At 42.7% G+C, this 25170-nt stretch overlaps 1 protein-coding gene across 2 annotated transcripts in view; it reads left to right on the forward strand.

The window, feature by feature from the left end:
* The window catches only part of NXPE3 (neurexophilin and PC-esterase domain family member 3), a 71098-nt gene extending 46439 nt beyond the window's left edge, over nucleotides 1-24659 (forward strand). Inside the window, exons 1-12 of one of the 2 annotated variants that reach the window (XM_045001809.1) lie at nucleotides 13949-14255; nucleotides 16483-16622; nucleotides 17643-17679; nucleotides 17802-17905; nucleotides 18019-18776; nucleotides 19160-19265; nucleotides 19568-19714; nucleotides 20110-20173; nucleotides 20796-20965; nucleotides 21684-21794; nucleotides 21916-22083; nucleotides 23200-24659. In XM_045001809.1, the coding sequence (XP_044857744.1) occupies nucleotides 14021-14255; nucleotides 16483-16622; nucleotides 17643-17679; nucleotides 17802-17905; nucleotides 18019-18776; nucleotides 19160-19265; nucleotides 19568-19714; nucleotides 20110-20173; nucleotides 20796-20965; nucleotides 21684-21794; nucleotides 21916-22083; nucleotides 23200-23253 (2094 nt within the window). In that variant the 5' untranslated portion in view covers nucleotides 13949-14020 and the 3' untranslated portion in view covers nucleotides 23254-24659. Of the gene's footprint in view, nucleotides 1-13948; nucleotides 14256-16482; nucleotides 16623-17642; nucleotides 17680-17801; nucleotides 17906-18018; nucleotides 18777-19159; nucleotides 19266-19567; nucleotides 19715-20109; nucleotides 20174-20795; nucleotides 20966-21683; nucleotides 21795-21915; nucleotides 22084-23199 lie in introns of those variants that run through there. The other variant, XM_045001813.1, reaches the window with a different exon arrangement.
* Nucleotides 24660-25170: the final 511 nt, after the last annotated feature.

Genomic DNA, 25170 nt, shown 5'->3' on the forward strand with positions numbered 1-25170 from the left:
GTCCCCAAGCTCCATTCAGGTGGTCTGCAGATAGTTTCCGCTAAGGTGCACGCCTGGGCGGCTGCACACAAAAGAATGAAGGGCCACCCACCTAATTAGTGGAGCCGTGCCCGTGTAGCTCCACTAATTAGGTGCCTGAACTCTGGAGAAGACACACATGTAAGGTGAGTTGGTGGCCTTGGGGAGAATAGGGGGTAAGTGGGAGGGGGCAGTGGGGTGAGAAGAGGGGTTGGGGGGAATTTGGGACATGCAGGGCTGCAGTGGCCAGAGAAAGAGGCGACTTTCCCCAGCTCCAGGGCTGCAGCTGCGGGGGAGAGACCCCCCCCTTCTCAGCCCCATCTCCGGGGGCTGCTGCAGCGGGGGGAGAGGGCACGTCCACCGCATTAGAAAGGTAAGACTACTGATATTAAAATGAGTTGCGTGCTTTTATTTGTAGAACAAAAATGCTACTTATTAAGTTTTTTTATATAGCACGTTTATCGAAAGCGCTTTACAATAGTTAGCTAATGGTACAAACAACATTTGGAAAGATCATTATGTGGTTCGCCAAGACCCTCAGCAATTTTCAAGTGATCCGTGAAAAAAAAAGTTTGAGAACCACTGGTTTAGAAACAACGGGAAATTGTGGGAAGGCATTTGAGCATAATCAGTGCTTGAGTGAATCAGTCCATGCCCTCAGTGAAAAGTGGGTGAGTTTACAAGCCCCAGTGAAAGTGGCAGCCAAATTCTAACCTGCATCCCCAGCCTTGCCAGCGAACTTGGCTTGAAAACAACACCAAATTCAGATAAGAGAGCTCTGTGTGGGGGCAGGATTGATGTTAAAGACAACGCCTGAGAAAGAGTCCAGGCTAACTCTGCCGTGAAGACATGCCCTATGATGCATAGCAGAGTGGGAGGGGGAAAAAAGCTGGGCTGCAGCTGACTTACGCTTTGTAATGCCTCTGTGGTGGTGATTTTAAATGTATGTCAAGAATACCCAGAGTTTTGGGTAGGCACCCTCTGCTGGGAAGCTTCTTTTAGAGGTGAAACCTTAATAAATAAATAGAATATTTATACTTTGTTAATTTTTAAAAAAAATGCTGCCTAGATACTGCGTTTGGAGGCTGCATTGTGGAAACATGTGACTAGATTTGGAGAGGTGTAGTACTGTGTTCCCATTGTGTAATTTGACATGGGGCTGGGGTCAAATCCTGGTAGAAGTTATCCGGGATTATCCTCATCTGGGGTTTTGTTGAATCTGGCCCATTCTGAAGGCAAAATGGTAAGTGTTTTTTTGAGCCACAGGATGTTTAGCAGCACCATTTCCCAGAGGGGAAGTGAGGCATAGAGAAGCAAAGTGATTTGCCCATGGTCATACAAGAAGTATGTGGTAGATGAACTTGGTTCATTCAAGTCCGAGGCTAACACCCAAACCACTGGCACATCCTTCTTCTCTCTGCCCTGTCTCTCCCACCCCAGAGCCAACATACCCTAAGGTAAGTGGGGGAAGGTTACTTCATCAGGGCAAAGAAAGCAACTCAAAATTCCTCCACCACATGGGAAAACAGTTTAACATGTAGTGTGTTTAGGCCTGACTTGACATGAGTAATTAAACGTGGGGAAGGCCTCATTTCTTGGAAGACAGGATTAGAGAGGTAACTAGATGAGCAGGCTGAAAACAGAATGTTTGTGCTAAGATAAGCAAATAGGTCAGTAAACTGAAAGACACAGAATTTCCAGCTAGCTGAAATAGGAGGAGGAACAACCAGGGAACCATTTCCAAATACAAGGTAACGAGGGATAAGAGAAGTTGGGATCATAAAGTTGAGGTAAAGAGTAAAGTCAAAGATGGACAGAGCATGCTGTACAGCATTGGTTCCTGCAAAGTAACTAAGCCAGTCCCAAAATGTGATGCAATGTATAGTGAATATAAAGTAAGTACCAAGTATATAAAGGAAGAGGGGTTCTGTGTAACTTTGGATGTGTGGTATACCCTGTGTCTGATCAACTCAGCGTACCTTTACTGCATGCTGTATAAAGGAACCTGAATAATGAGCTTGGAGTCGAATCGAGCTCATGGGAAACCCAATGGAGCAGGTCTCGGAGGCTACCCCAACAGCATGGTGTGTCCAGGATAGGAGGAGCCCTCACTAGCATCTCACTGATCCATGATTCATCCATCCCATGTGCATTTCACCTTGCCCTTTCTTTCCACCTTCTGTTCTTTTCCCTCCTTCTTAGCCCTAAAAATATGTAAGTATGTTTCATCCAACACCCTCATGACTGGGTCCTCTGCCTATCAATCTGCATCCTGTATTGTCTGATCTGCTTTGCCAGATCCTGCACTGCAGCTTGTCTATCCACCACTCCTGTACATGTATACCTGGTAGAGCAGGGGGTGGACCAGTTATTACTGACGTGGTCTGGCTGTGGGAAGTGCATGAACAATACTCCAATACCACAGTATGATAGTCTGTTCCAAGTTAACTAGCCCATAAAACAGGGAGCACAGCAGAATGTCGAGGACTGGATCCTAGGGCCAAAAACTGGGCGGGTGATTCAGAATTCAATAGGGGAGATGAAGCAATGATGCTGAAGAAAGTAGCTGAATTTGCCGGAAGAGTGTCGGAACTAGGCGGAGTTCAGGGCTCCTTTCTCCTCCTGCCACCCTGTCTTCTTTATCTCTAGTCTTCCCTGTCACCTCCACCCCCAGTTTTCCTGCCTTCAGCTGCCTGAGTCATACCTCCAATCTCTTCTGCCACATTTGTCTGCTTGACTCAGCGTTCCTCAAGGAGGTGTCTCTTGTCAATAGTGAGAAGGTATTTTTGTCTTAGCTGTCTTTTGCCATCCATCTTTTCTTCCATTTCAGTTTCCCTCCCCACTTTATTTATTTATTTTTTTAACTTTTCTTCTTTTGTCTCTTGGCTTTTCTCTGGTTTTCTGTTCCCAGTGTGTCTCATTTTTGCCTTTGACTTAGTAAAGAACAGTACAAAGTGGCAGTTACTTTACCGAAAGAGGAGACTGGCTCAAAATAGGTATAGATCTTTTAAAGAAAAAGATCAGTAGAGTCAGAATCAAGCAAATATTAGGTTTTCTCATAGAAAAAGACATGTAAAATAGGCATGTAGATTAGCTATGCACCTCTCACTCCTGGTAAGTTTGTAACTTCTATTTGAAATGTAGTCATGTGTCTCTCTTTAGGTGCCTCTTAACCTACTGAGTTCCTACCATGTCTCCATAGACAGTTGCAGTTCCTCTAATTGTGGTGGACTCCTAGTGTGGTCTAGGTCTGGGGATGCCTGGGTTTTATTCTCTGTTCTGTCACTGAGCTACTGTATGTCCCTGGTCAAGTTGAATCACTTCTCTGTGAGTGTCAAGTATCAGAGGGGCAGCTGTGTTAGTCTGGATCTGTAAAAGCAGCAAAGAGTCCTGTGGCACCTTATAGACTAACTGACGTATTGGAGCGTGAGCTTTCGTGCGTGAATACCCACTTCATCAGATGCACGAAAGCTCATGCTCCAATATGTCTGTTAGTCTATAAGGTGCCACAGGACTCTTCGCTGCTTTCTCTGTGAGTGTTTCCGTCCCACTCTTTTGCCCATCATACTTACGTAGATTGTATGCTCTTGTGGAAGGGACTGTCTCTTACTGTGTGTTTGGCACCCGTTGTTCTGGGTGCTGCACAATCTCAGTTGTAGGTTACAAATGATCATTTAATTCCCTAGATGGCTTGAGTGGTGTGGGAAAAAATCCCACTTCCTAGAAACCTTTCACATTGGAGGTAAGATTTATGATGACTTGTTTTCACAGGTTGGGGAAGGCATAGAGTTTTCGGACACAGAATGTGCAGGGGTACTTTATATAATCTCAGGATTTATCCTGGTCTCTCCTCTCTACCTAACCTGGCAATGAGTTGGAGGCAGGCCTGTGGTCAGTGGATGCCCTGTCTCATCTAACAGGAGGTATTGTCTCTGGAATCAAGGCAGAGCTTCCTCTTCCTAAAAAGAGATGCTGTGTACAACAGAGCCCCATCATTAGGACACATCACCAAGCTAGGCAGGCATTCTAGATATATTCATTTGGTTCAGAAAAGGCACAAGCACGTGAGCCCTTTCACCTGAAGTCGTGAAACAGATACTAAAATATGTAGGCGGGAGCCAGGGCTAGTGGTAAGAACAGATGTCTGGGGGCCAGCAGATCTGAGTGCTGTTCCTTCTTCTGTCACAGACACCTTATCTGTGAACTTGGGCAAGTCTGCCATGCTCTTTGCTGCAGCTGTCCCCACTTGCAAAGAGAACTTACGTACATCATAGGTGTATTGAGAGGCCTATTGTAATTAATGTTTGGAAACTGGATCCTCCCTGGAAAGGTACCATAGGAGTGAAAAGGATTATAGTTTGGGCATAAATGCATTTTTCTGTGATTTATACAGGCCTGAGCCTACCATCACGACCATTCAGCTAATGAATAATAAAATACTAGAACCTTCTTGAAACAAACAGCTCCTATTTCAAAGAAAAATGTTTGAGTGCGTCAAGATTATCTGTTGACCGTTTTCCAGTGATAGAATATCTCCGAGAACAGCAAAAACAGAACCCACGCAGCACTTCCTGGCTACAGGGGGTGTGGTTTCAAAATGATCACCTTTGGGAAGGGAAGGTAATCTTCTACATCTTTCAGCTTGTTCAGACAGGCGGGGGCGGAGGTTACTGCTATGTTCTTCACATCCACGTTCCAGTGCAATAGGCGGCAGTGATACCAAATGCACAGAGAGGGGCTAAGGGAAGGTTGTTCAGTGCATTTACCTTTTTGGTGCTGGCAACCAGCATTGATATTCATCATAAGCATGCTGGGGCAGGGTTAATGATGGGTGCTTAAAGCAGTGGATGCTACCTCTATGATGTTTAAGATTCAGGTGCCACTGGCCTGCTTGCTGTGTTTGATAGGTATAGCAAGTCCTGGCATACATCACCAGGGGAAGGATAGGTTGTCTGCTTGTGTCTGTGCGAGTTTATAGATTGATCCAATCTGCTCTTAGGATACTCCAGAGACCAACAGTGTGCTGAAGATCACAGTCATCTCTTTTGGTGGGTGATATTTTACATTTGATTAAAATTGTTATGGTAAATGAAGGGGACCTAACTTTTCATTCTGTAGAACATTTAGCAAGTTGCTCATCATGCAAAGCCTTCATTTGCTGAGAATTACAAGTCTCAGTTAAACCTAAACCACCGTACTGAAGCCAGTGGGATGGATAGATGGAACACAAGATAGGCTGTGACCCACTGGGGCAGATTCATCCCTGGGGTAATTTCTCTGAAGTCAAAGGAATTACCATAGGGATGCGTTTGGCCAATGTGTGTCACTGCTGTACAGCTTAGTTAATGTGTATAGAGCAGTATGTGGTGGCGGTGTAAGTGCTTAGTAGTAGTGATGCCAAAAGGCAGGTGACTGTTGCAAATGTGTTACAGGACCACTGAATAGAGACGCAAAGTGTCTTGTAAGAAAAGGAAAGAAAGTAAAACGTTTCTTGATTACTTGAGTGCTGAAGAAGCAATATTAAAAACAAAGCATGTCCTACGGAGCTGACTTTTTTAACTTGCACCAGGAAAGAAATTCTGCTCTCTGAGTTGCAATGTTTTGAATTGAATTAAATAAATATTATTATTTAAATATTTAAATAATATTTCCCAGTGAAGTGGAATCTGATCCTGCAGTAACAATAAACAAGGACCCAGGCCCTGCTGTGGAGCCTCTCAATCCTCTTCGGCAGCAATGTGCCAGTCCGGGTTTTTCAGCATGCCCTTCAGGCAGGGGAATGTCCCTGAGATGCTTACCCTGCTTGGGAATTTCCACAGTGCAGAAAAAGTCCAAGTAGCCACTCTCGTCCCTCTCCACCCCAACTTCCTCTTGTATGTCACACCATTCCCCCATCTCCCACCTCCTGTTAACCATTGCAAAAGATAACTGGGGTCTGAATCACTGCAATAAAAAGACCTTGGTTGGTTACACCAGATCTGTATGTAAATAGAGTCAGGTCTCTTCTCTTTTGGCTAGGGCTTGTGTGTGTGTGGAGGGGGGGGGGGGTTTCCTTGCTGCTGCTGCTTCTCATTATTACATCTCAGAGGAAACTGCTGTATCCTTTTCTCTCTCACACAGACTTGGTAATTATTGAGGATCGGTTACCAGTGGGGAACAAAGTAATTGCTTATTTTGTAGATATCTAAATCACTCTACAGAAATGAAGGTACACTATTATTTTATTATTTACTTTTGTAATTTAAAAATCATAATAGAAGGCATATAACTGTATTTTTCTCCCATTGGACAGCCTTGGAAATTGCTTGTGCTATCATTGTCCAGTTATTTCTGTAGTGGAATACCAGGTATATTAAAATGTTTGATTTTGGCTAATGTTAACAGATGACAATCAGGAGTGAAGGAGCTTAAGTGAAGAATGTGATTTTAAAGAGCACCTAAGTAATTTAGGAGCACAATCCCATTGATTTTCACTGGGACTCAAGTGCCTAAAATACTTAGGTGCTTTTGAAAATCCTAATGGAAATCCCCTTTGGTAACTATCATGGCTTGTGTAAAAATGGATGATGGGTGAAGCAGAGAAGCTTAGAGTATTAGATGAGGCATCTGTTTTAAGAAGCAGTTGTTTTAAGTAGCTTTGGCTACACTACATTTTATTTTCATTTGTAATTTATCAATGAACTGCAGGAGGATAGAGTGGAAGCAACACAGCTGCAATCTAAAGTGAGTAGCAAGTTGTAATACATAATACAGACTGCAGACAAATACATATAAAGAAGGGAAATAAATATTTATCATGAATGGGAACTTATTGATTACTTGGAGGACTGAAACCAAAGTTTATTGGCCAGTAGGAGCTTCTCTGGCTTATCATTTAATGTAAATTATTGACTCTTGCATAGCATCCTATTTCATTGTATCACACATCTTATCAGAAGGTGAGGGAATGTGTTACAGAATTGGGCAAAGTGACTCTTGTAAAGGACAAAACATGGTCTGGACGCTGGAAAGAGCAGATACCTCTTTGGACATAGTTCTGCTACCTGGAGTAGTTGTTTGAGGGCTGGATACCTTGGTGATAGGCATGGATAGGATATATTCTTCCTGTATGTCATTGTGTGGCAGAGCAAACCAAGCATGATGTCCTGAGGTCTTAGGTTACCATTTCATAAAGCCAAATAACAAAGGGCAAAAGGCACCTAGGAACACTTAGAATTAGGCACCTTTCTGCTCAAATTGAAACCTTTCTGCTCCAACAGACACCCTTTTCCTTTTTGGTTATTAGTTTTCCGGTTTTCTTTCCAGAAGGTGTTACGTTTTGCTTCATGCTTACCGGAAGTGCACAAAAGGAGGAGTGTTACTCTTGATCCTGTGTTCCTATCAGCCTCCCCTCCCTGAATTCCTGAGATTAACCTTAGCATATCACTGCTGCGTGAGCAAGTGTAGGGGGTGGAGGTTAAAATTGTGTGTGTCCCGAGCCCCCTTTTAAGGGACTGTAATGGAAAGGGAAATAGTAGTTAGCAAGAGATGTGAATCCAACTTTGCCCATGGCCTGGCTCCTGCAAAGCAAAATTCTGCAATCACATCTGCATGATGGATCTGGATTTAGATATTTTGTATTCCCAGCTCAGTTTTCTTGCCTGTAGGAAGAACAGAATGCTGGAACTGAGAGCTCTTCCCCCACCCCCATGCTAGCCCCGCCCCCCAGTTATTTGAGAACAGAATTTTGTTAGCTATCAATCTGGGTCATGTGGCTTATTTCCAAGAGTCCTGAAATTGTAAACTGAATTTTATAGGGTTGATATATTGCTGTAATTTGTTGTTATCCATGACTATGATGACTCCTTTTAAATATGTAACACTTGTTCTTTAAGTGTTCTTATTGTTCTCATAAAACAATAGAAGCAAAAGAGGGCAGAGATACTGTTAATATATTTTGTGAGGGCCTACCTATGAAGCTGACTATCATAACTCTATGTATGGGTCAAATTGTGCCCTCAGATAGACTGGTGCTGTCCAGTGGAGGAGGATTACACACATTTAATTGAGGGCAAAATCGGTCCCAAGACATACAGTTTATGCCTGTACTATGTAACTTTTAACCATGACGTTCAACACTTTCCTTGCTATGGCAAAATTTTGTCTGCTCACTGGCATTGGTTTAGGAGCTTTGTTATGATCAAATTTCCTGCTTCTTGAATTTCATGCTGACTTATAGATGAAAGCTGGACAACTGAATCTCAGGAGCTCCCTGAATTCAGTAGGCTTTGGATCAGGTCCATAGAAGAAAGACTTCCTCCTTAACTTACCCTTCACTTATTACACCAAGGCAATGCAGTGCATATGGGTTGTGAGACTGGAAACTTAGGGTCCTCACCATATTCCAATTTGAGTAGCTAATTCTGACTATGTAAATTCTCCATGTCATTTCAATTGGTTAAAGACTTTTCCCCCTCTTCCAGTCCTACCCAGTTGAATGGTGATACTGTGCTTTGTTAAACAGCTGTTGCAGCCCACTGCATAAGGTGACTTAATTTCATTGGTGAATGAAGTGTTTGTGTGTTCCTAAGACACTATCTAGATGTAACAAATTAAAATGTGTGTTCTGGAACACCAAGGCAGCGTTTACAAATCCTAGCCTTAATGTTCATTCCAAGTAGAATGGTATGGTAAAAATCGGTGAGCAAAACATTCAGCCACGTGTGGTATGTATCCCACACTAGTGAACAAGATATCCGTACCGGGTGATGTGACATTGCTCTTTGTCATGGGAAATCTGCGTTCTGCTTATTAATTATCTATACATTATGGTGTCACTGCTGTGCGTGTTGCTTTAGAGACCAGTCCCTGCCCCGAGGCCCTTACAGTAGAAATGAGAGTGGGAACCTAATGAAAAATGATGATCACCTACAGCAGTTTGTATGTGGAGGAGGAGTGCTAGCAGCGAATAAGGGGTATGGAGAAATTGCTTATGGGAAAGCATTACTTATAAAGAATTCAGATCAGCTGCGTGGCAGTTTCATAATGCATGGGAGCTCTGATATTTCTCCTCTCTACTGATCTTGGTTCTGTTTTGCTCACAGTCTGAGAGAGGCCAACCTTATTTCATTTTTGCCCTTAGTAGGGGCCTGATCCCACGAGTTGCTGAGCATCCTTAGCTCCCAATGAAGAAAAAAGGAGTATTAAGGGCATTCTGTACCTAACAGGTTTGGACTCTAAAATATTTACTGTGTATGAGCACTCCCAGTTTTCCTTTTAACATGAAGAATTATGTATGAGCATACAACACACACAAACACAATCTTTTTAGAAGTCAATTTAGTTCTAGGCTGACACCCCCAGAAACCACCATCCACGAAAAAGGGGATCAGAACAACTATAATGAAGTCAGAAGCAATACAAGGTTCCCTGCGCTGGATTTTAGAGGTAAAAGGTGTTGCATCCCATTTCCAATCCACTGAACTGTTCAGTCTCCTTGTTCAAACTTAAAGCAAACTTATCTACTGCTTCTGAGTAGTCTCTGAAGAGAAAATAATCGCTATGCTTTAGCCTCCAAATACTGTGATACTATTCAAAAGACAAGTACAATGTTATGTTTGACTATATTTTGGAGTGCTATTTAGAAATCCTTCCGGCACACAAAGGTGTGGCAGCTATATTTGTATAAATTGACTCAAGAGCTTGCTGCGCCAGGCTAAATATACTTATTTTAGTGTAAAGAGTATTGACATCAGGAGCCTTAGTACAGCAAATATTTGCCTAGATAATGGAATATGTTTGTCAATTGTAACATTTGTATTTTCACTTTAGACAACTTAGGCAATGTTCTGGTGATCCCATCCCAGAAATATGTTGATAAAGGAATCTTATCACTAACAGTTCATAGTTGACTGGTGTATATGAATCTAAAGTTTATAAGCTCTTGGGAGGTAAAGCACAGAGAATGATGGCCAGAAGGGACAGGGCAAAGATTCCTCGATTCTGTTTTTGTGCTTCTTGGATTCTGGGGTCTGGGGCAGTTTCCAGTGTGAGTTAGAGCAACCCCAGACACTGCTCTAATTTCCAGGAGTCTTGCACAGCCACTTACAAGCTGCTCTGCAGCCCAGATTTGCCAGATCAAAGAGCACTCCCTCCAGCCACTCCCCCATGAATCCCTACCATAACTCCTGTACTTCTCCATGCTGTGGGCAGCATAGGCCCATATACATCAGTGCTAAGTCATTCCTTGCAGAGGATATTCCGATAATGCTAGTTGTGGCCTCTTTACATTCCCTTTCTGGGAGCAGGGGCCAGATTCTGGCTCTAAATTGTTGCTCTATAGTGTTTCAAATGTTTTTGAATCTGTGTTATGAAGAGTAAAATAGCACTAGTTCAAAGCTGGCTGGCAAAATCATGTCTCTTAAACTGAATTCATACTGTCATTATTAAAGAGTACTGTGGTGCTGAGACATGTAACTATGATTAAGCTAACTGGTTAATTGTTACATGTCTAAGTGGTTTCAGTGATCAGGAACATCCAGTCAAGGTAAAACCAGGTTGATATACCTTCTGTCGACCAATATTTGACCAGCATAAGACAGCAGTTTAAAGTGAGAGAGGGAGAAGAGTTGTATCTTTTAAAGGGGATAATAATACACTGCTTAATTTTGTACGGTGCCCAAATATTATAGAAGTAAGTGTAGGTATTTACTTGTGAATTTGTTTATTAAAGCAATGTTTCAGTAAAATGTTTGTTTCCAACTTTGGCCACTAGTTGGCATGAATGGTACACTGCATAACTGCATGACTTGTTCAGAAAAACAACATTGGCTCTTGCTGTCCTGGGTCAGTGGTATTTTTTTTGACTAGCACCTCATATTAACAGCCTATAACTGATGAGTATATGAGCCCATGTGAGGGTCTATCACAGTGAAGCTATCCACTGCCTGAGAGTTTGTTGCACACAGTAACAGAAAATGAAGGTGGTACAATTCTGTTTGATTGTATTTGAGCTGGGTCTAATATTCTGACTTTAATTTACACCTGCCCTGTGGAGCTGTGAGTATTGTTGCATTAATGTACTGTTAGAGCCCCACCAGGGGAGGCTGGTAGTGGCATGTGCTGAATTATTGCATCCACTGGACCTCATGCTCCTGCCAGCGCCTCTCTCATTTTTGGCTGTGCTTGCTCTGTGTTGGTCCCTCAGAGGAGTAGATATTCCAGCCTCTTTGTGCCACTATTGTGTCCTCTACCTGGGGAGGACTTTCTAATACTGGACATGTTTATTGGGGTCTTTGCCAGTGGAGCCATCGCTGCTTGATGTTCAAGACCTTTAGCATCAGGGGCGGCTCTAGCGATTTCGCCGCCCCAAGCACGGCGGCACGTCGCGGGGGGCGCTCTGCCGGTCGCCGGTCCCGCGGCTCCGGTGGACCTCCCGCAGATGTGTCTGTGGAGGGTCCACTGGTCCCGCGGCTCCGGTGGACCTCCCGCAGGCGTGCCTGCGGATGCTCCACTGAAGCCGCGGGACCAGCGGACCCTCCACAGACACATCTGCGGGAGGTCCACCGGAGCCGCCTGCCGCCCTCCCGGCGACCGGGAGGTCCCCCCGCGGCTTGCCGCCCCAAGCATGTGCTTGGTGTGCTGGGGCCTGGAGCCACCCCTGTTTAGCATGATGGTTTTAATACCTAAATGTGGCGACATAACAATCATTTTATGTATGTGGAAGTTACTGGGAAATGACAACACCCTTTATAAGGTGGCTGTGAGCCAATGAGCGGATCCTGTGCAATAAATGGGGATATGTGTTATAGAAAGGGTTTTTGTTTACAGAGCTCAGTGGAGTTAGAAAGACCTTAATCTACCTTAGTTGAATATAGGCTTTTATCAGAGGGCCTAATAAATAAGATGACCCTGTAGAAATAGCTTCTAATAAACTTAGTGTGGTGCCTTGAGTGGATTTTGGTTGCTAGGACAGCAACAGGGATTTAGACCTCAAATACCTTTAAGGAATAGAGCGGAGAAGAAAAGCTTACAAATAGAATAGAAAAATCAGAAAACCCTAGTTAAATCAAAACAATTAAACTGAAGCTAGATTTTATGCAACATTCTTCATGGGACATAGAGCTCCACTTAAGTTCACCCAAAGTTCATCATTCTAAGGTAGTGGTATCTTAACCTATTTACTATTGTGGGTTGCATCTGCAGCTCTGTATGTTATGTGGGCCAAATCCACACAATGTATATACAACCTGTATGGCCCTGAGGCTGTCACATGGGCTGTAGCAGTGTGCTGATTGGGCCACAAGCGGCCCGTGGGTTGAGAACCACTTCCCCAAGGTAATATTCAGGGAATATTCTCTTCTTTTCCTATGTGTTTTTATAGCACTTAGCAAAATGGGCCATGATCTTGATTGGGACCATTGGGAGCTTCCACAATACAAATAACATAATGAATTTGATTTTGTGTGAAAGGTTTTTTTAATTAATCTTGACATTTTAATGAGAATGTTATTGATAATTGCAACATGATCTAATTATTTGGATTATATACTCTTCACATGTAAACTACTGTGTGCTTGTTAAGAAGGAAAACCCATTTGCAACAATAGTTAAAACAAAACACCCAACCACACCTAACCACTAAAGAACTAGGTAACACTCCAGTACTATGTACAATATTGAGCTTTTGGTGTAGGGCAGCTGTAGATAAGTAAAGTCTGATCAGTCTGAACAGTTCTCAGAAAATGACTTTAGGGAGTCATTCATCAGTTACCAAGTGTGCAAAGAGTATTTTGGGGTGAAAGGATCTCACACGTCTTTGTAGTAAAGTCATGTCTATGCTATGGGGACTATAGGGACATAGCTGCCGCACTGTAGATGCAGCCTATGGAAACGGGCTTTTCCATTGCTGTAGGAACATTACCTCCCTGAGCTATGGTAACTAGGTCAAGCAAAGCATCCTTCCATTGAACAAGCTGTGTCTACACAGGGAGTTAGATTGACATAGCTACAGCCTTCAAGTGTGTGGATTTTTCACATCTCTAAGCACAATAGCTATGTTGACCTAAAGATTAAGTGTTGAGTAGACCTAAGAAATAGTGACAATAGCTACTTGCTATCAGTGCAGCATTACTGAGTGTGCTGTTGAATTGTACATGGTTCGGAAAGGGATAAAAATCATTTTACTGCATCTATAAAATTTATGACCTGATTTTGCAAAACTAAGGCCTGCTGTAGTCAACAAGAATGCTCACACATGATAAGACTGCTGGTGGAAATATGTGAATTTTAAGCTTTCTTTGACTACTGTGTTTCTGACATTGGCGTGAAAAGTTTGGATAGTAGCTGCTTTTGTTCCGTAGCTTACCATGCAAATATTTCTACAGTTGGTCAGATTTGAATGTATGGATTAAATACATAGTTCATTCCAAACAACCCTCCTCTTCCACCTGATATCGAAAAGAAAATCTGGGTAATGAAAAGTAATTCCTCTTCCTCCTGCCCCAGTTTGTTTATGTATCGTTAGGTGGTCCCCAATGCCATGTCAGCTGGTCACAAGTCGAAGTTCCCCCAAGCCACTGACTCATTGGGTTGGTGCGGTTGTGCTCAGCGGTCCACAGGCGAGGGACGTGGCTCTGTCCCTCTCTGACTGTCTCCGCCCCGCACGAAAGGTCCCGGAGAGGGACAAACACTTGCAGGAGGGGCGGGGGGTTGTGCTGCCTCGGGCTAATGATTCACCCACCCCGGCGCTGAAACCGGGCCGGCCGCGCTAAGCAAGCGGCGCCAGCGGGGTGTTGCCCAATCCCGGGCATTTACTGGAACTCCCGCCCTCGGCAGCGCATCACGCCGGGCCGCGGCCAATGGCCGGGCCGCCTGCTGCTTCCCCGCGGCCCGCTCCCCGCCGGGGCGGGGCCGCTATTAGAGCCGCGGCCGCCCCCTCCGCCTCCCACTTCTCAGCGCCCTGGCTCAGCCCGCGGTGGCTGCTGCTCCTTCCCGCCAGTCTCCCCGGCCCGCCCCGAGGACTATGATCGTGGACAGCAACCGGGAGGCGCCGGCCGACGGCGACTCCGGCTCCATGAGCAGCCCCCTCAACCTGGCCTATTTCTATAGCGCCTCCCCCTACTCCAGCGATGGCAGCTGCTCGCCCGCTCACTCCACCCCGGGGTCGCCCGGCTCCGACTCCGACCTGTCCGTCAGCAGCGGCTGCGGCGGCGGCCGGAGGAGGGACTCCCTGGAGGGCGTCCGCCAAGCCCTGCAAGGTAGGCGCCAGCCGGGCCCCGCGGCCGGGGAGAGGCGCTCCCCGCTGGGGTGTGTGTTAGCCGCCGGCGCTGCGAGCCCGGGTATTTCGCGCCAGCCCACAACACGGGGCCCCTCGAGGGCAAAGCCGAGCCTCTGCCTTCGCCCTGGCACTGCAGGGGCACGTCCGCAGTCAGCCGAGCCCGCTGCGGGGCACCCCGCGCCGTGCCGCCCTGCTCCGCCCCCGGGGCGGCTGCATTGCAAGGGGGCTGTATTGGCCACACGGCTGGGTTGATCTTCCGAGGGGAAAAGTGCCGCTTCAGAGTCACCCGTGCAACGACCTCCCAGGCGTCTGCTGCGGCTTATTGCCTCTTCTGATGAAAGAGGCTCATGCTTAAAATCCCTTGTGTTTATACAGCACCTGGATCCCAAAGGCGTAAGAAGTTGTGATGGGTAGAAGATCACATGTAATAGTCGCAAGTGCGGCCCTGTGCTGTTGTTGCCTTTTTCCTTCGCTGCCCCTTAATAATTTTTAAATTTGATAGTGAAGTGAGGAGGGGGAGGGGTGTGTACAACCACTGTGTAAAGCAAGTTGGTTACAACAAGGGATACTTTGAAAACGAATGGCTGCGAAGTCATAACTGTTTGAGGATTGAAAGTAGGCTAGGAAGACAGTGCTTTAGAAAAACTGTCATTTTGAAACCAACCTTCAAATGGGAGAAGAAACTACCAGTATATTTTGCACTGGATGATTCATCCTCTAGTCTAGTGCGTCTTTTATAGGACAAAATCCTGTGAGCTCAGCAGAGCACCCTCAACAGCCTTTGCTCAGTAGGTGGGGAGGGCACTTGGCACTTCATAGTAGGTGCTCAGCACCTTGGAGGATGAGGCCTTTAGGGCCAGACTCTAATACCCTTTACTCCTGGTAAGTAGCACCATACTCCACAAGTAATCCCATTGATTTAAGTAGAATTCTGCATGTGGAGTAAGGGTATCAAAAGCTAGCTTGTGTGCGTGTCGCTGTATGTTGTGGGATGTCAGTACAATCTGGAAACAGCCTTTTATGTACAGTGGTTTGTTTAAAAAAAAGTCATTGAAAATGTTTCACTCTATAACTATTTGATATATTTGCATTATGTCCTTCTTCCCCAAATAATCTTAAACTCCTCCCCCCCGTTTGATTTGGATCTGGTTGGATTTATCTTTCATAAGATTTTTGTTTGTTGAAAACATTAACCATATAAGCACAATCTTAATAATCTTGTTTATACTGTCTTTTTAAAAACAACACATCTTCTTTGTGGATAGGAATGACCTGTCAGCCTCTTTTTCCACTTCATACCTCCACTCAAAGGCCCTGCTTCTGGCTAAGGAAAGCTGGGCCTCTTGGACTGTTTGCTGGGATGAGGTGGTTTGAAGACCATAGGTCTTTGAAGACTCCTACTTGACATCAGTAGCCCTTTATTTCCTCTTTCCCAGACAGAAATCCCAGTACCTGCTGGCCAGGGAAATTTGGAACCTGAACTCTAATCTCCAGTTAAGACTTCAGTATAGGGATTTTTTTCTATACTAGACTCTGTACTTTCCTTATCAGGTCACATAACTTCCTTTTGCAAGTCGAATGCCTTAGGTCATCATTTCCTGTCTTCCACTTCTGTTTTTGTAGCTTCAAAACTGATTTAATTTTAAAGAGGATGTGAGACAGAAGAGGTCAGGCCGGGAGTGTCACAGTTGTATTGTACTTCTAATAACAAAGCAAGTTTTCTTTCTTAAAGCTGCACTTTCAGTCACTATGGAGATAACAAACACAAGTAATTCTGGAAATTATTATACAAACCCCTGTAGCATTTTGACATCTAATTTTTTTATATGTAATAGATTGTGGCAGGGGACAGTTTCTTTTTGTTTTGTTTGTTCCTGTGTTTGTACAGTGCCTATGAGTGGGGTCCTTTTCTGTGACTAGCGCTTCTAGCCACTATGATGCTGATGTGTTAAGTTTTTTCCAGCTTGTTAACCAATGAGAGTTGGGGGTTTGGAAGACTCCAGAGGAATAAATATCATACAGGTTATATTCTTCTGAAACACTGGCTGGCAATGTTCTGTGCAATATATTTTTATGTCAAAGGACTGTCTGCATTTTCAGTTGAAAGCAGAGTTTGAAGTTATTTTCCACAGTTGTTTCTTGATTTGCCTCCTTGGATCAGGATTGTGCTGATGCATTAATTTTGTTTTTGTTTTGTTTCTCAACAGCTGAACACCACATGGGGGGAGGAAAGCAGCACAGAGGACCTTTCCAAGGGGTTCGTGTGAAAAATTCAGTGAAGGAGCTCCTATTGCACATTAGAAGCAACAAACAGATGTCCTCAGGCCATGTTGCCGATGAATTCAAGGTAATTCAGTATTTTTGATAGTATGGGTCAAATTCAGCTCTGGCGTAAGTGAGTTCAGCTCTGAATGAAGAGATGCACCACCTGATAACACTAAAACCAAATTTGGCTCCTTGCTGATGTCCATATGAGCAGAGGTATTTTTCTCTCCCAAAATAGGAGGAGGGAAGAAGTTGTGGTTGGGAGGTAATTTGGAAGAACCCAGCAGGCGGTTTCACTGTGTTTGCTAAAAGAAACACATTTTGAAAGTTTTTTTTTTTGCTTACTAAACTTTATTTTCCAAATGGAGCGCACATGAACACACACTTACATTTGAAACTATGAAAACTCACTGTGCAGTCTGATAGAATTCTGGAAAGGGCTGAGGGGCGTGGTATTCTGAGAAGGGAACTATTATTTAATTGCTCGTCAGAGCTGATGGCCTGCTCAGTGCTGTACAGGACTCAAGAGTGAAGGTGGGAGGGTGGTGTGTTTCCTGAGGAGCCTGCAATCCAATAGACAGAAACAGGAAATGAGTGCTGGGAAGCCCAGAGAGAGGAATATCTTAGAAGGGTGTCTTGATTTTGTTTGTTTGTTTTTCTTGTGGACAACCCATAAGAGTCTTGAGGAGCGATTCTCTTATGTAAAACCCCTATAGAACTTAATAGAGATGAAGCTGACGGGTTTCCATGGAATTCTCTCTGATCCTATGGAATTTAATAGAATGTATAGGTTTTTTGAACCACTATCAAATATAGCCTGGATATAATTCTGGTACATTCTATAAGATGGCTCAAAAAGCTTTATAATTTTCTCTAAAATTCTGTAGAACTCTTTCATAAGAGTAGGCTTAAAAATAAAGGATTTTTTTTCTTCTTCCAATCTGGTGGAGATTAAAAAACGAAAATCTGGTCAGGCCATCACCTGTTAGGGCTGCTTTAAGAGACGGGGATAGTTAGTGTTTGCATTTTTTTTTTTAATTATTGAAAGAGCTCCTTTTAAATTGGTTTTGGCTTTTTTAAAATATACTTATTTTCTACATAGGCACAAGCAGGATTGATGAACTACGAACAGTTTACAGGTACAAGTATTCTTACTTTTGTATGCCTCTGTGCAATACCTGTATAAATATTTTAGAATATTTGCAAAGTAGATTGCAAGAGTAACCTAAAAACTGATTGTAAATGCATTTTCTTTGAACAGAGTTGAAGAACATACTCGCTCACAGTGGTAAAAGAAAGGCTCATGAGTCTCTCTGTGATGGACCCAGTTACAAAAGACCAGCTACTTTCCATTCTCACCTCTTGGTAAATATTTCTATAATATTGAACATTAAATTATTTTTCCACTTAGTTTGTGTAATAGGAAATGGTCAGCTAAATAAATTTTTCCTCTTTTTTTGTTTTTAATTTTTCTCCAGACACCACCACAAACACCAACCTCTATGGATAACATGGAAGAAGCCCATAAAAATGAACCAAAACATGATAACGGTTCTGACATGCTTCAAAACATTATAAATATTAAGAATGAGTCAAATCCTGTTTCTCTGAACACAGTGCAGGTCAGCTGGCTGCACAGCATATCTAACCATAACTCACCAGGGGAACGATATCGGGATATCCAAGGGGCACAGGCTTTTTCCCCTTCTGAGAAGTACCAAGCCTTCCAAGCCAATAGTCCCCAACAAATGCTGGATCCACCCCAGAATTACCAGTTTTCTTCCTCACAGACTCAGGATTTGCCACAGAAATATACTCGAGATTCATTACTGGAATACAGGCCATTTTCTGGCAATGACCAGTCCCCTACCTACCAACAGAATGTCTTTGAAAGCCACGAACTGCCGTATTGCCCAGGCCAAAGTTTCGCATCTCTCTTGAATGAATCTGAACACTCGGAGAATATACTCCAGCCTCTAGCCACTGCCCATCAGCAGTCTGATGTCAATGCCCCTGCTCAGAATTTCGGCCTAGTGCAAAATAACAGCTGTAGTACACTCGATGGACACAATTCATCTCTGGCTGCTCTGAATGTCTCTCTACAACACCAAGGTATTGTCAGAAACACGACACAGCTGGGCAAGTCATTCTTTCAGTGGCAAGTGGAACAGGAAGAGAACAAACTGGCCAACGTCTCTCAAGAGCAGATCCTTGCAAAAGACTCAGATGGGGACACGTGAGTATTGTTTGTTTTACCACTGCTAAATTAGAAGTGTGTGGATTGTTTATGCTTGTTTGTCTGTGGATTGTTGGGTTGGAATGGGATTCCTTTCACGTATTAGCAGTGGGGTGCATGTTGAGAATGTGTGATGGTTTCTCCTTTCAAATAAAGGTGGTACAGTAATATTGCCGGTACCCAGTATCCCATATGATTTCACTGTTGTAGAGTCTGATGTAGACCAGTGCTTAGGTGAATTAAAACAAAAGCACAAATTGCATGCCATCATTGAATGTGGAATGCTTGTAGCATGTATATCCTGCACTTGTATTTCTCTAATGGTACGTCCCCCATTTGCACAGTTAAATTGTAACTCTCTGTATTTGTGCCCCTCCCTGCAGGTTCCTTCACATTGCTGTTGCCCAGGGCCGACGGGCTCTTTCCTATGTTCTTGCTAGAAAGATGGCTGCTCTGCACATGTTGGATATTAAAGAACACAATGGCCAGGTGAGGTTCTCTATGTCCCAGCCTCTCCAAATGGTTTACATTTCCAAACCCTAAGCCAAGTGTGGTGGAATGCTTGTTAATATTAAACCTGAGGTTGAGCCTGCATGCCACCTTGGGCTATCACCAGTTCAGTGGATTCCGCAGAACCAGTAAGATTATGTTCTTGGAGTTGTTTGTCCAAGCTTCCCAGTGTCCATAAGCATTGTTTTATTAATAGCTTTGTAGTGGGGATATTTTTAGTCCCCATTTCCTGGTAGATAACAGCTGACTAATATGTTATCTTTGTTTCTCAATATTTGCAGAGTGCCTTTCAGGTGGCCGTGGCTGCCAATCAGCATCTTATTGTCCAGGACCTGGTTAGCCTGGGGGCCCAAGTGAACACCACAGACTGCTGGGGTAGAACGCCATTGCATGTTTGTGCTGAGAAGGGGCATTCCCAAGTCCTTCAGGTAAGAGTCAGAAAGGCTGTAAAGCTTTTCCCTTTGCCTTCCTCCCTATCCCTAATGGCTTTACATTCTTGTATGACCCTTCCCAGAAGATTCTGAAAACAGTCCTCTGCGTTGCCAGAGTATTATCAACAAGCTTTTATAAATATATCCCTTACACTAATGGCCTAAAACCTGCAGCTTCCTCTAAGATGATCTACAGTGTATTAGGCCATGACTGTAGAATCATGTAGTACCTTTTATTTTATTTTTTAAAAAAGGGAGTATTCTCCTTTAATATTATGATGGTTTCCTTTTTTTATTCCCAACACACTGTTGTAGCAAGGTGTCATAAATGCTTTAATTACCAGTATATCTTTTGAATTGAACTAATGAGTACTTCATCCCCACTTTTGCAGGCAATCCAGAAGGGAGCCGTTGGAAGTAGTCAGTATGTGGCCCTTGAGGCGACAAACTATGATGGTGAGCAGCTGTGTGTGTGTGGTTTTTTAAATCCAGAGTTGCTGGGTATTGTGTTTTGTAGCCACTGACACACATGCTACACTGGGCAAAAAGCAATACAGCTAGAGGCGTCAAATGTTTCTTTCCCACCTGAAAGTAATTGTGATTGGCACATCAGCTAGGTTTTCCTAAGCAAGTAGAAACTATATTAGTTTCTGTGCAGAACTTACTTTCTTGGATTCTGCCCGACTTCCACATTAACTCTGGTGGATAAATGTTTAAAATGTACATCTATCAAGTTCTAATTTAATAACAATCTAATAACTGGTGTGGCTGAGTATCGAGGAAAGAATAAGGAATACAGAGCAAACCATCAATTCAGGTGAAAGCTGTTTAAATTGAAACTTGCTCTGTGAACAGTTTAGTCTAAAGTACATGTTATAACGCAGTCTTCTGAAAATCAGTTCTTCCATTAGTCACCTGCTGACATCAGTTTAACCCCTGACATCAAAAACACAGAGCAGCACAAGGACATCTGGTGTTAGTCAGAAAAGTGGAACCACAGAAGGGAGCCCCTTTTGAAACAAGCCGCCTGTCCAGTGGTTCTTTACTGTTTGCTCATTGAATTTTTTTTAATTTTAAGGGTTCACAGCTTTGCACTGTGCAGTGCTGGCCCATAACGCTGTGGTGCACGAACTCCGGAACAGTCAGCCGCCGCACTCTCCTGAAGTCCAGGAGCTTCTGTTGAAAAACAAGAGCCTGGTGGACACCATCAAAGCTCTGATCCAAATGGGAGCCTCTGTCGAAGCAAAAGTAAGAGCAATAATTCCTTAACTGGGGACTGACTGGTCTCGAAAGAACTCTCCAAGTGAAAAGAATCACTTACTACAAATGAAGCAGATTAATTAAAAAAAAAAAAAAGGCATCAAAGCACAGTAGGATCTAATTTATGTGATTGGAATAGAAACATTGCACTGTCTGGCCTGAATAAATGTAAACAATACATATTAGGAGAGGGGAGTGACCGCTTAATTTTTAGATGAACTAATTTTTACTGTGTTGGTAATTCTGTCTTATGAAAAGGGAAAGTCATTGGAAGCAGTCTGATATATCCATAATAACTAGGTGCTAGTTTTGCACTGTTCTTGACATTTGAATTTGAGTTAAATGCTGATCTTGTATCCAGTTCAAGTGTGTAGTGGGCCAGTTTGTCAGCTGGTGAAAATTTGGCACATCTCCCTTGCCTTCAGTAGAACTATGCCAGTGTTAACATCAGCTGAGGGTCTGGCCCATTGTGTGTTAAATGCAGAATACTTACTTTTAAGAAGAATTAACTCTGCTTTAATTTGGATTAATTTTCAGTGTGTTCATGGAATTACAATACCGGTGGGGTGGGAAAGGCAGGTATTTTTTCCCCATGAAAATGTTTATTTCCCTTTTTGTTTTAAATGTCCATGTATGTTTGTTCTCTCACAGTGGAACCACCAAATGTCCAGCATGTAATACTGAAAGTTTTTTCTTTTTTGGATAGGATGGTAAAAGTGGTCGCTCGGCTCTGCATTTGGCAGCAGAAGAAGCCAATCTGGAGCTTATTCGTTTCTTTTTGGATCTACCTAACTGCCTGTCTTTCGTTAACGCAAAGGTATGGTATCTTTCTTGAATTCAGCAGTAGAGTAGAATGTTGTATGGTAATGGCATTGTGTGTGCACTGTGGTTCATAAACCTTCCTATCCTTAATAGCGTTACTCTCTCGTCTTCACTAGGCTTATAATGGCAACACAGCACTCCATGTGGCTGCTAGCCTGCAGTATCGGTTGAGTCAGTTGGATGCAGTTCGTCTGCTGATGCGAAAGGGAGCTGATCCAAGTGCTAGAAACTTGGAGAATGAGCAACCAGTTCACCTGGTTCCTGATGGCCCTGTAGGAGAACAGGTAAAAAAAAAACAACCTTCAAATTCTTTCAGTCCTTTTCTGGGAATTGCTGGCAACTGATACAAATCAATGACGGTTCCTTAGAAGCCCTCCCTCTCTAGAGGTCCTCTATTAGAGACCTAGCTATCAACACATTTCTGAGTTGACATTTAAGATGAGATCCTCCCTGTCGTCTTTCCTAAGAGAGCAGAATAGTGTGACCATTCTGCATAGGACAATTGAGTATTCCAATAGCCCTTTCCCCTCATTGCAATGCTCTTCTAATTGCTACATGCTAAATATAAAGCTTGAAGCAATTAAAAGTTAAGTTGCTCGGGGAGTCACAAGGCTAGTAGCGTAGATAGTGATTGGCTGATCTTAGTTTCAGGAATGGTCGTTGGCTCTTCAGAAACGTGAATAGAATTTTTTGAGTCTAGCAGTTCAGTTTGCTTATCTCTGAATCACATAGCAGATTTGCTATACCCAATTTGTACAACTCTAGACCCTTCAATACAGTGGGACAGTGGTTTCTGTAGGACCAGGATTTGGCCCAGTCCGATTACCCTGAGCATTCCCTTCAATAATTAAATAGTAATCTTTAAACAAGATATTAAAAATACCGTTTCCTTTAAAATCTAAATTTTTAGGTTCAGGATCATGTGTAGTTTTAACATGACAGATGCACAGATTTCTAGAAGGTACTTGTAGCATCAATAGCTTTTTATTGTAGAACCAACATTTAGCTGTTTTTTTTTTTTTCTTTTTTCCCTCCCCAGTGTCATAACTTCATAGCACATAAGGCCCAATCTTGTGAACATTGACTAGTTCTTGATTTATTATTTGTATTGTGGTGGCACCTAGAAGCCCCAGCCAGGACTAGGGCCCCACTGTGCTAGATGCTCATAACAAATAAAAACTTATTATCTAAGCAAGTAAGTAATTCTGACCTCATTGACGGTGGCATAAATCATTTAACTTTAGGGCAAATCACGGAAATGAATGAGCTCAGATTCTAAGCTATTAGCAAGAAAAAAAGATACAGGTTTGGGTTTGTTAGATTTTTTTTCTGACTTTAGAATGATTGAGTATGGGAAGGTGCATATTAATCTTTGTCTCTCTCTCTCTTTTTTTCTTCAGATACGACGTATCCTGAAGGGGAAGGCAGTTCAGCAAAGAGCTTCACCATATTAAACTCCTTGTGTCTTGGAGTTCAGTACACTCACTGTCAGTTAGGCAGTCCTAATGTATCTGTAAATAGACCATTTGCCCTGTGAAGGCAAATGTGAGTTGTTTCTATGAAACAAAAGTATTTAGTTCACTATCATATAGTGGGTTATGTTAACAATTCAAATTCCTCTGAACAGATGGGAATGTTCCATACTCAGGTGTCTGAATACCTGGATTTAATAGCTGTGGCAAGCTGACTTATTTAAACAGTTTAACTAGTTTTGAGGCAAGGACAATTATATTGAAGGTTTTTTTGTATTTAGATAGGTATGAGATGGCAACAATGTTCAGTTCTTTTTTTAATCACACAAATATTAACTTATGGAGAAAAACTAATATTAATTTTAGAGGCCAACAGAATATTTATATTTCTCAGTGTTTTATGCTGTACTGTATATAAATCAGTAGCATTATCCTGCTATTCAATAGTTCTTTGTAATTGCTTGAAATGAACTAAAAAGAGACAAGTGTTTCAAATGTAGAATTTTGTATTGTGGATTGCACATTGAATTCTAATATTATGCTTGTACAAATAGATGAATTTCATTATGTATGATTGTGGGGGCAAAGAGTACAGTGAAGATGAAGTGTCATGGACACTTGTATACATCAGTCAAAGTTATTAACAGGAAATGAAGTGCCATAACTAATGACTATAAGCTTGAGTCTACTCCCAATGAAATCCATGGGGACAGTATCAGCTCCTTTTTGCATGCACCAGCACAGGACTTTCTTTCATCTTAACAGTGGATTATGTGGGAGAAATATCCCTATCTAAACAGTGTATATATTTTCATCAACATACTTTAATGAATATGGCCCTGATTCAGGCAAGTACTTAAGCACATATTGCTTAACTCCCTCCCTAGTCAGTGAAATACTTAAATATCAGCTTAAACCCTTCATTGATTTCAATTTAAATACTTTTGCTATGTATTTACCTCTAAAGGAGAATACTTTCAACAGTTAAGTCCTGTGTTTGTACCTTATAAGCATAGTGGATAGCTAAGTTATATTTGAAGCTAACATTGTTTTGTTTTTTAAGAATAATTCTGACTATTATTGCAAAATGTTTACTAATGATGATGTATAGACATGCTCTGTTGGAAAGAATTTAATGTTTTCCAAAGTGATCCAGTGTGTACAATAATCCAGTTTGTTCTTACTCTCTTTGCTGTAACTGTTCTTGCATCACATGTGATTCTCTTCCATAGCCATGTAACTAACTTGGGATAATCTGATCACATTGTTTGACAAAGTATGTCTTGTAGACAAGTTAATTGGAGAAATCTGGTATCCTCAAATGTAGCTGTGATGCATATCCACTAAATTCTCATGTACAGTTTCAAATAAATCTGTTAATCCAAAAATGTTGGGTTGTGGTGTATTTGTTACAAATAACTTAGTTTTGATGAAATATTTTGACTTCTTCCTGGTACACTCTATTGTTACTACTGGGATCTGGTCTGGGAGGGCTACCCATTTAGCAGGTTGTTTGAACACAATACTGCAATCGTTACATGACCAATCCTTCCTCACATGCAAAGAGCCCTCTCTTCTTCTACATTTATACTCAGAAAGTTGGCTAAGGTGCCAAAGCTTCACTATCTCCTTCCTTGGACCTTTCCTCCTGATATTCCATCCTTTCTTCCCTATGGTTCATGTAGTCCATTTGGTTCCACTGGCATCAGTTGTGCCCTCCATAATGAGAAGTTATAGCAGATTTGTCCCAATTATGTCAGGGTGCTGTTTGGGGCAAGATACTCTGCCAGTGCCTTCTTCAGGAACTGGGGCCTCTTAAGGACTACTCCTGCAAGGCAGATGCTTCACTTGATAGGTGGGAGGAGGCCAAGTATCAACCAGTGGAAAAGATAATCTCAA

Source organism: Mauremys mutica, chromosome 1 (genome assembly GCF_020497125.1).
Source record: "Mauremys mutica isolate MM-2020 ecotype Southern chromosome 1, ASM2049712v1, whole genome shotgun sequence".
NCBI classification, from domain to species: Eukaryota; Metazoa; Chordata; order Testudines; family Geoemydidae; genus Mauremys; species Mauremys mutica.